This window comes from Papaver somniferum, chromosome 11, assembly GCF_003573695.1.
Source record: "Papaver somniferum cultivar HN1 chromosome 11, ASM357369v1, whole genome shotgun sequence".
Classification (NCBI taxonomy): Eukaryota; Viridiplantae; Streptophyta; class Magnoliopsida; order Ranunculales; family Papaveraceae; genus Papaver; species Papaver somniferum.
Window position 1 is genome coordinate 128,574,871 of NC_039368.1, and position 11,264 is coordinate 128,586,134.

The following is an 11,264-nucleotide window of genomic DNA, read 5'->3' on the forward strand; positions in this document are numbered from 1 at the left end:
GCTATGTGCTAAGGATTCTCCAAATGATATGTCTCTAAACTTGTCTCAACAATTTTGGCTTAAATTTTGGAAACTCAAGATGCCGCATAAGTTTCAGATTTTCTTATGGAAAGGACTTCACAATGCTCTGCCAGTTAAAACCAGGTTGTTTCATCATACGGATTCTTCTGATCAGGAATGTGTCCTTTGTAACACTGAAGCTTCTGAAGATGTTGATCATATGCTTCTCCACTGTCCTTTTGCCCAAGCTATTTGGAAGAAATTTCTACCACAACATAACTTTTTTATAATGCAATATTGAACACTTTTATTGTGGATCCAGAGTTGGCAATTACAAGATTCTCCTATAAACATATACAGTAACTCTAACTCTATTCATATTATTGTCTACATCATGCACTTCATCTGGAAAAATAGGTGTAGAGCTATCTTTAGTAACTTAAATCCTAATCCAAACACAGTCATTCATCAAATAAGTTATTACATTTCTTTGCATCATCTAGATACTGCCACTGTTAACCGTCATTCAATACTGTTTCAAATGCTGTGAATAATACTTGGCAGCCTCCTCCTATGAATGTTTATAAAGTTAATATTGATGCTTCCTTCAGTCCACAGTCCACACTCTTTATTGGTTGGTATTGGCATTATAACAAGAAATCATGCAGGACAATATGTGGTGGGAAAAGGAGCAGTAAAAAGAGCTATCAATGTACATCAAGCTGAAGCTTGGGCTTTACTGGAAGCTATGGATATGGCTACTACTTATGGTTGGACTCAGGTTATTTTTTAAACTGATAACTTGAATATCAGCTCTTATTTACAACATAGTTCTTCTCTTACTCCTTGGCAGAGTCTTCCTATTTTGAGAAAATGTGTAAATAGATGTAATTAAATGATGTGTGGTCATGTAAGTTTGTCTACAGAGTGTGTAATAAAATTGTTGATGACTTGACAAAAGCTACTAGGAAACATAACCTTTGTTGGGAATGGTGGTTACAGCCACCAGCTATGTTAATTCCTTGCTTGGAGAATGATATAAGATTATCCTCTGTCTAATATATTAGCCTCTTTGTTCAAAAAAAAAAAATCTGCCCTAAAGGGTCCACTTTGGAAAAAAATGGCGGCCATCAACTGCTTCTGCACCAAATTTATAATGCAAATAGATACACGGATCGCATCCATCCCAAGAATCACATCGATTTATTTTCTTCAATAAGCACCTCTTGAGTCATCTAGCTTTAAATGCAACTTCTTTGCAGATGAGTACTCCAAAGATCAAATTAGATGCAAATACCACCAGGGTGAAAAAAAAAACAACTCAGGAGCAGGTACAGAAAATTTCTATATATTGTTATGTATATGTCAAAGATCCGAAAACGAAACCCAGGAGTAGGTACACTTTTTTTTTTCAAAAGAGACGAGAAGAAGAAAAGATGCAGACAATGAATTATGTGTCTTCCTTCTCGTATGGTTTTCCTGTCATTCTTCACCAACCCTATCCAAATACGTTTTGCTGATCAGCCTCTGCGCCAATTAGTATCACAGAGCAGTGATGGTGAACCAAGTACCACTGCCCTTTGTGAAACTCGTAAACATTGGTCACATTGAATGGCCCACTATTAGGATCGTCAACATAAGTTTTCATGGTAACCCAAGCTATGTCTGTGAATACCCGCGTCTTCACATCCCTGATCTGGAAGGCAACCCCTTGGCCCCAGTTGAATGTAAGTTGCCAGCTTTCCATAACAGCGTCATATCTGAAGCAGAAAACCGCAAGATCAACAATGATGAACAGAGTACATCTCAGGACTTCCAAAAGTTTTTGCAAGAAAGCATAAAGATTACGTCCAACCAGATACAGGACACAACATGCATTTCTCCATCATTTGGTTCTATTTCAACAAACGACAACTGAAGTTATACGCAAGAAACCCATGTACGACTTTGATGAGTATACATCATCAACAACAGACAACACACAACAACAATCAAGCTTCTTCAACAATGACCAGATATATCACGTGACATTTGATTGAATTACCATGTGGCCGAATAAAAGTCATAACCTAACTATACAGAATGCTAGGAAACATTAAATCAATATCACTTCGCAATGAACAACAATGTTCAAGCATCTCTAAGGGCTTTAAAATGTTTATGCAAGAAAACATAAAGATTACCTCCAACCAGATACAGGACACAATATAAAGTTCTCCAACATTTGGTTCAAATTAATAAACGAAGAAACCCATGGTTGACTTTGCTGAGTATACATTAATATTATTCCACAACAAAAAGCAAACAACAACAATCAAGCTTCATCAACAATGACCAGATATATTGCGTGACATTTGATTGAATTACCATGTACATGTAGTCGTACAAAAGTCATAAACTAACTCTACAGCATGCTAGGAAACACTGAATCAAATATCACTGTGCAGTAAACGACAACGTTCAAGCATCTCTAATGAAGGCCAAATAAGTATAAAGTTTGTATACGTATTGAAAAACTAAATGATGACAAATAAGATTGCCAAGTGTTTATATAGGGGCAATAAATGGATCAGAGCTGTCAACCTACAAAATAATCCCATAAACGGTAATACCTAAAGCCGTAATACTTAAACTCTTTCAATGAAATAGTAAGATGATATAATACAAGACTAGGAGTATCATACCCTGAGAAAACTTCTCCTGATGTATGAATACACTTTACATAATCTGCATTCAGCCAAAAAGCACCCATCCCTGGAACCGATCTATCTCTTATAATGTTGAAGAACTCAGCATTGATATTCATTATTGCTCTAGTAGCAGCATAGTATGCCTTCCAGCCATTTACTGGCATCACGCTGTCCTGTTCCGCTGTGAAGTCCTTGATAAACAAGGTCAAAATCAAATGTAAATCTTTAGCAACAACCGAAAATGGTTAAATATCTAATTCAAAATTTTCAGGCTACGCCAAAACATGGAGTATCATACTTTTGCACTAAACAAAAAATGAATAATGAACTCAAGTAACCGAACTAATATGAAGATCTTTAGCAGGAATAGTGATCCACAATTAAACAACCCCGACCAGAGGCTGTAGCAGAGATGTTTAAACTCTTTAACATCTCCCATGACAATCGTATATGCCACTGCAAACTCTGTAACCACGACCTAATCTTCTTTCATTTTCCTATCCTAGTAAGTAAGTTTTCCACTCTTTATGTTTAAACTAATGTACACAGAGCTACATGAGCACCAAAAAACATTTGAAGTGAACTTCACATTAACTACTACTTACTCATAAAAAATGCCTCATTAGTTCTTTTTCTGTCTACATTCTTTTGAAGAAAGAAAGATAGAAGGCTGCAGTCGTAGTAACGAGAATGTGTATCAATTAGCACATCCTTCTTAGACTATTGTATATCGCCTTAATGTAACAAACTTAACCGTCTACCCACAATATAATAAACACATTAATGTTAAGAGCAGCACTGGAAACAAGATAAACAACAAGAAAACAGCTTGCCAAAGTAAACTCCTCCTACCGCAAGCTGCAACGAGTACGAATCTCCAAAAATAGCATCATTAAGCTAAAAGCCTAAAACAGAATGGAATTTCCCAATTTCCATTCACCGACTTTCATTATTCTACTTCCATAAGAAATTAAGAATACAAATAATGAACCCCCCTTCCATTACCTTAAACCTAACATACTTTCCAGAAGTACACCTGAAGTCACATTAACTACTATTTACTCATGAATATTGCTTCATCAGTCCTTTCTCTCTCTCTTTTCTTTTGAAGAAAGAAAGAAAGAAGACTGCAATCCTAGTAGTGAGAATGTGTATCAATTTCCATTCAATATACTTTCTATAAGTACACATGGTTTCCAGGTATTCCCTAACGGCCAACGAACATGTAAGCATCCATTTCACAGTAAGCTATTCAGATATTCGTACTTAACAACGAAAACCTAACCAATTACAGCAGAACAAAACATATTTCACAACCAAGGAAATAGAAATTTCATTCAAACATTTTTTCCCAAACTTGTTCACGACTAAAGGCTTGGTTGTTCTTGTTGTTGTACTAACTGAAAATCACTACTTCCAATTTCCATTTACCGACTTTCGTTATCCAACTTTCCTTAGAAATTAAGAGACCCCTTACGTTCCCTTAAACTTAACATACTTTCTATAAGTACACATGGTTTCCAGGTATTCCCTAACGGCCAACAAACATGTTAAGTATCCTTTTCACAGTAAGCTATTCACTAAATTTTACATAACACAAGAAGCCTAGCCAGCTAGAACAAAATATTTCTCAACAAAGGAAATGAAGATTTCATTCAGACATAGTCACATCAACAACTAACCGAAAATCACTACTTCCAATTTCCATTTCATTATCCTACTTCCACTAGAAATTAAGAAATTAAACACCGACCCCTTCCATTCCCTCAAACTTAACATACTTTCTATAAGTACACATGGTATTCCCTATCAGCCAACAAACATGCAAGTACCCATTTGGAGACATTCTTGTGATAACACCAAAAACCTAACCAATTATAGAAAAGCAAAACATATTTCTCAACAAGTGAAACGAACACAGCAATTCAGACATAACCACATCCAACGACTAACCCAAATTCATAACTAATCAAAATTATCACTAAAATGAACAAAAATCACTACTTCAAACCAACTCAATGTCATAACTAACCAAAATTATCACTAAAAGGAACAAAAAATGCAGTTCAAAACCCCCAAATCAAACAAAAATTAAAACCCAAGGGAAAGAACAGAAATGTACCTTGTGGTAGAGCATTTTCCAAGCACTATCATCATTAGCAGCTTTTCTCATAGAAGAATTAGTCATAGAAAGCCTACACAAACTCGGATAATCCAAATAACTCAAAGCATGAGTTGTAATCTCTGGCACCAACTGTTCCATCATCGAAACACTCCCTCCTCCTCCTCCACCTTCTGTAACCCTAACTGGCATCTCCCCTCCTCCGTTCAAATACCCTTTATACCCCTCTTCTTCTTCACTAATCTTCTTACTACAATCACAGCACTTCTTCTTCTTCGTCTTCTTCTCCTTGTTAAACCAGAAAAACCCAAACAAAATGCAAAAAATCGTGAAAAAACACGCTATCACTTGGAATGAAATTGAAGTGAGAATGAAGGGTTTGGTATGATCATCCATTTATGAATTTGAGACATTTATAAACCCTGCTTCAAATACATAAAAACCCTAGAATTGAATTTTTTGGAGAAAACTAGGGTTTTTGAGAATTTTCAAGCGCCCCCTTTTGATTTTCTAGAGAGAGAGAAATGAGAAAACCGTAAAATAGTGATGAATATTGTGATTATGTATATTGTGTGTGTATGAAATATGGGAAGTTATGTGTTATTGATTTTATTCGTTGGATGGTTTGATTTTGATGGTTAAGTCAAGATTGTGTTTGTAGAATCTAATGGTCGGAGATTGTTTTGAGGGAATATCCAATACTTTATTCGCATTAATCTTTTTTATTTGAAAATAAAAACAAAGGTCGAAGTAAAGAACCCCAACGGCACAATTTCGCCCACCTCGTTTGAGACTTTGAGCAGAACCCCCGGCCAGCTGCACCAGCCCCCAGTCCCGCGGCTAATTCTATTAAAATCTTTAAAATCCGAGCCCCACGTCACGCGGTGACGGAAAGCCGTTATACAAAATCTAATTTCAACTTGTGGGAATTATATAAATGATCCTTCTTTTCACGGGCTTCAAAATTATCCTTATGAAGCAATAAATATACCCCTCTCCATCCAAAGCCCATCAGGGGTCCATTAAGGATTCATCAAGCTTACAAATATACCCTTCATATATATTTATTATTGTAAAGCCAAAATTCAGTTATCAACGGAAAGAAAAACAGAAAGAGAAAGTGACGCCGTGTTTTTCAGCTGAAAACAGAAAAGAAAAAAAAAAACGAAAATCTTCTCTGAAATCTAGGGTTTTAATCTCCAGAAAAGCTTCTTTTTCTTCTACTGAATCCATTTTCATCAATTTGATCGTTCGTATCTTTTAATCTCAGATCTGAAAGCAGTTTCTTCATCAACAACAGATTCAACAGAAATTTCTCGATCTGTTTTTCTGCAACAAATTGGTAATGGTGATTCGTGATTGAAGATGAGTAGAAATTTATATGATATTTGCATGTTCGATTTGTAGTTTCTAAATCTTCATATTTGATTTCAGTTTATTTGTTTTCTCTGTTGCAGAGATCGAGATTTTGGAAGTTTGATTATGTGTTTGATTCTACTGGATTTATTGGTTCATTTACATATTATTTGAATTCGAGATCGTTATTCATCTCTTAAACAGGTATTCTTCAATCTCCAATCTCCGGTTTTTGATTTTTGAATTTTGTTTGTTTTACTTAGATCTGCTCATGATTCAAAGTTAGGTTTATAATTAATTTTTTCTAGCTTCAATGTACTTTGCATGAATCAGTTCTCGGTTTGAATTATTCTGGATTATTTCAAAGTTTGGATGAATTATTTGGATATTACTCCTTGTTGAAGAATTATTTTGAGAATACTGATTGTTGATAAATCAGTTTTGGTATAATTAGAAGTTAGAAGTTAGTGTAATCAATTAGAAGTTACATCAGAGATCGCGTTAAGAACTTTAGTGAAGTTAGTTTCACGGCAGTTTCTAGAGACGCTAATTCTATTGTGCATGATTTAGCTCAATGTGCAATTTCAAATAATGTAAACAGATGGTGGGTTCATGATGAACCACCTAATTGTATTATGCAACACCTCATCTTGCATGAGGATTAATATCAATGAAAGTTTGTTTCCTTCAAAAAAGATAGACTCAGTTTACATATCAAACGTTCGACATTGAATATATCTTTCACGAGGGGGCGCATCCCCCGAGTGATATGCGACGTAATTTGAATTTGTAGCTTAGGTTAGGTTTAGGCTTTTTCTTATGGTTTGCAGTTAATTTTTTTAACATGGAGCATGTATGTTCATGTAGTATTTCATGTTGCAGGTTCACATTTGCAACGATTGTATACTAATGCGATGCGAAGTAACATATATGATGATGTTTATGCTATTTTTTTTGTAGCAAAATACTTGTTGTTGACATAGATTTTTCATTTGTTGACACTGAAAAGTTGTACAATATCCAGATTATTTGTATCAACATTTGTTGTTGATGCTGGTTTGTTGGATCAACTTTCATTGTTGATGCAAATAACCTGGATAAATTTCTGATTATGGTTGTTGATAGTTGTTTTATTGGATCAACATTGGTTGTTGATGCAGATTTGTTGGATGAACATTGGTTGTTGATGCAGATTTGTTGGATCAACTTTCATTGTTGATGCAATAACCTGGATAATTTTCTGATTATGGTTGTTGATAGATGTTTTTCTATTGGATCAACATTGGTTGTTGACTGATTATGGTGTCAACATTGGTTTTTTGATCTCAAATTTTGTTTTTGTTTGTATGTTTTATTAGTTTTTTTTTGATCTGTTATGATTGTTTCATGCCAAAGATGGTTGTTGCAGAGTTCACTTTATCCAATTTGACCGTATCGCATGTTGTTTCGGAATCAACTACTGTCAGCGAGATGATTAGTGTGGTGAAACAATACTGGCCTTATGTCCCTGAAGACCTCGTACTTTTTGGCTACATTGTAGATGGAATTTCACATGTGATTAATCACGATTTGGAGTTGAGGTTTTTCATTCACTACTGCATCTCTAAAGGGATTGATGTGTTGAAGTTTAACATCCAGTTTAAGATTTGTGTTGATTCTGTTATTCCTTCTTCTTCTTCCGTTGCTCCTTCTTCGTCATCATCAAGTTGTGTTTCAAACAACAATGTGGCTATTGTAGAAGATTTGACGGATGATTCATCTTTGGTCAAAAGGGTCCCCAAGAAGTCAGATGCTTGGGCCAACGTCTTAACCGGAGTAGGGCAGGTTTTTGAAAGTAAAAACGATTTTCGTGATACTGTTAAGAAGTATGAATTTCATAGTGGTTTCAAACTTGACGTACGTAAGAGTGACAAGAAACGTTACATTGTGGAGTGTATGAACAAGAAAAGTCAAAATTGTAGCTGGAGGTTTCATGCATCTGTCGTTGCCAAAACTAAAGGTGTGTTTCAGTGCAAGAAGTTTCGTGGAGAGCATTCATGTGATTTAGCTTCTTCTGATCCAGCAAAAGTCAGGATGATGAAGTCTTTTCTGAAGGATATCTGAATGGATGAATTTCGAGCATCAAAGAAGAAGAAGACTACATCTGATTTCCAATATCAGCTCCATCTGGAATATGGTATTGATATCACGTATATTCAGCCATAACATGGTTTACAGTTCACTAAAGAGTCTCTTTTGGGGTGATGACATCAAGTCCTATTCAGACTTTGTTTGGTATAAAGACTCAATTGAACGTTATAATCCTGGAAGCGTCGTCAACTTTGAGTATGATGGTGTAACGAAACAGTTCCAAAGGTTTTTTGTTGCTTTCGAAGCTTCCATTGCTGGTTTGAATAATTACTGTCATCCGATGTTATATATTGATTGCACTTTTCTCACTGAGAAGTTTAAGGGAGGTCTTATGGTTGCTTGCGGGAAAACTGGTAACCAAGGTATGTTTTTTAATTATTAATTTGTTTCAACTTTCGTTGTTTGAATCACACAATATAGTCTGATATGTCCCTGGATTTCAATTCTATGGATCACATAACTTTTGTTCATCCCACAATTATTGTTGTTGATCCCATAATTTTTGTTGTTGATCCATTATTTCAATTGTTGATCCCATAACTGTTATTGTTGATCCCATAATTGCAGTTGTTAATCCCTTTTTTTTGTATCAACTTTTAATGTTGTTCCATAATTTCAGTTGTTAACCACATAACTTCTGTTCTTAATCCCATAATTCTTGTTGTTGGTACCACAATTCTTGTTGTTGATCCCATAATTTTTGTTGTTCACCCAATAACTTGTTCATGGATTTCAGTTTTTGAATCTTTGGTTTTTTTTTCTAGAGATCTATCCAGTTGCTTTTGGTATTGTACCTTGCGAAAATTGTGAGAGTTGGGAATGGTTCTTAACCAACTTTAAGGGTATTATCAGGGAAGACCGTCCACTGACCATAATATCAGACCGTGGAGCTGGCCTTTTGAAACATGTCCATGTGATCTTCCCAAAGGCTTACCATTCTTACTGTTTGTACCACATGAAAGGGAATATTCCGGTTCCAAAGGGTAAGAGCATGCAAACTGCTGTGAAGTTGTTTGAAGAGTGTTACACTGCTTTAACAAAGGAGAAGTTTTATGTTGCTGCCAAGAGTATGAGAAATCTGAAGCTTGATTCGGTGATTGATTGGATGATAAAGATTCCATTCCAGAATTGGGAAGCTTATGCTTTTCAAGGAGAAAGGTTTGGTGAGAACACATCTAACATTGCGGAGAGTTTTAACAGTGTGATTAAGCATGAAAAGCGGCTTCCAGCACTTGAGCTTATCGACTGTATTCGTTCTAAGGTAATGGAGCAGAACTACAAGAGGTTGGTGGAGTCTAGTAAGTGGAATTCAAAGATTACTCCACGGATGCAAGCTAGGCTTAACAAGAGGGTTACTGACTTCCGTTTTTACAAGTTTCGAAGATCAAGTGGTAAAGTTTTTGAGATCATTTCTCTTACTGGAAATCACACGGTCGACTTGGATGCTAAGACATGCACTTGCAATTGGTGGCAGAAGCATAGTTTCCCTTTCACCCATTCGATGAAAGCTATGTTGCAGATTGGGCCAGATGAACCTTATAAGTACATTATTCTGTATTATACCACCAAGTTCTACAGAGGCTTTATGCTCGTCCTATCTATCCTATTCTCGACAGTGAGAGGCCGCCTAAAATTAATGAGGAAGGTTATGTCTTGTCTCCCAATAGTGGTCGAGCGTCAGCTGGAAGGCCAACTACTTCAAGATACAGAGGTTCTCGAGAGAAAGTTCGCAAGACAATGAAGTGTGGCCAGTATGGGAGACTTGCCTTCCATAACCGTCATAGATGTCGTAGAGCTCCTTTGGCTCCTCGTGCACCAGTGTTCCGTAAGGAGTCTAATTACATGATGATCAACTTTTTGAGGAGGATGTTTGTTCTCAAGTTTTAGTGAATGATTCCTGAACTTTTTATTTACCTTTTTTATGCTAGTTATTGGATGATAAACTTAGATGTTAGTTCTTTTTATACTTTTTCCTATTTTTTTTCTTGTTGGATTTGTTGTGTTTTTAATGACATATATTCTGTTTTATTTGTTTATGAATGTTATTCTTGTCATCTTATGTCAGTTTGCAGGTTTCAGGCTTTCTGGTTTTTTACAGGAAAAAGTACTATGTAAACAATATCAACAGATCATTGTTGATCCAAATCATGGTATCAACTTCCAATGTTTATCCCCCATTACTGGATCAACTTCCATTTGTTGATGCTTACTGAAAAGAAAAATTTTGCATGGTTTACTGTATATACAAGTTAACTCCATTAGTTGTGCCTACCTGCAATCTTTACTATCAACATTCATTCATTTGATAAGAAACCAATCACTTATTCATCAATTTTATTTTTGACCCATTGATTTTTGGGATCAACTCTCATTGTTGATCCCAAAAATGGATCAACTTGCATTGTTGATGCTCAATAAAAAGTAAAAAATTTCATGGTTTTATCTGTATATATACAAGTTAACTTCATTATCTGTGCACACCTGCAATCTTTACTTCCAACATTTATTCAGTTGATAACAAAACCATTGATTCAATGTTTCATAGATGGATAGGAATCAGTAAAGCAAACTAATAGTAATACTAATTCATAACAAACTAGTACTAAGCATATCATCCAAATTGTTTAAGAACATAAACAGACCTTCAGACATTTCTTTATAGTAACTACCATGTCTTTTCAAACTAACTTCAAATTATCAGACCTACATTTTACTTACCAGGATATGTGAAACTACAGCTAAGATGTTTCTTTTGTCAGAGAATGAACATTATGTTGCACTAATCTAATGGTTCAGAAGAGTCTGGTAAATTGATTATTTCTTCTACCGAGTCGGTGAGTTGGTTTTCTTCCTTAACCTCTTCGACTGAGTCTGTAAGTTGTTGTACTGCCTTATCTTCTTCCGGTGTGTCAGTAATTTCAAAAGATGGTTTCCATGCATCAATTTCTCCCAAAATCCTGGAAGCC

General features: G+C 35.5%; 2 protein-coding genes across 2 annotated transcripts; one reads left to right on the forward strand and one right to left on the reverse strand.

Moving 5' to 3' along the window:
- Positions 1–1,330: 1,330 nt before the first annotated feature.
- Positions 1,331–5,329, reverse strand: LOC113320484 (F-box protein SKIP8). Its single transcript, XM_026568391.1, has 3 exons — positions 4,813–5,329; positions 2,685–2,881; positions 1,331–1,760 (listed from the first exon to the last, which is right to left on the reverse strand). Exons 1-3 carry the CDS (start codon positions 5,206–5,208, stop codon positions 1,499–1,501), a joined length of 855 nt encoding a protein of 284 aa, XP_026424176.1. The 5' UTR covers positions 5,209–5,329; the 3' UTR covers positions 1,331–1,498.
- Positions 5,330–8,374: 3,045 nt separating this feature from the next.
- On the forward strand, positions 8,375–10,039 carry LOC113325115. The gene is made up of 2 exons (XM_026573341.1): positions 8,375–8,660; positions 9,063–10,039. Exons 1-2 carry the CDS (start codon positions 8,375–8,377, stop codon positions 10,037–10,039), a joined length of 1,263 nt encoding a protein of 420 aa, XP_026429126.1.
- The last annotated feature ends 1,225 nt before the right edge of the window (positions 10,040–11,264 follow it).

Bases quoted from the DNA above. Each gene is read 5' to 3' on its own strand.
- LOC113320484 (XM_026568391.1), bottom strand. From the start codon at position 5,208: ATGGATGATCATACCAAACCCTTCATTCTCACTTCAATTTCATTCCAA. The intron at 2,882-4,812 runs GTACATTTCTGT...TTGTTTATCAAG, and splicing joins GGAAAATGCTCTACCACAAG to GACTTCACAGCGGAACAGGA. The intron at 1,761-2,684 runs GTATGATACTCC...TTTCTGCTTCAG, and splicing joins TCAGGAGAAGTTTTCTCAGG to ATATGACGCTGTTATGGAAA.
- LOC113325115 (XM_026573341.1), top strand. From the start codon at position 8,375: ATGGTTTACAGTTCACTAAAGAGTCTCTTTTGGGGTGATGACATCAAG. The intron at 8,661-9,062 runs GTATGTTTTTTA...TTTTTTTTCTAG, and splicing joins CGGGAAAACTGGTAACCAAG to AGATCTATCCAGTTGCTTTT.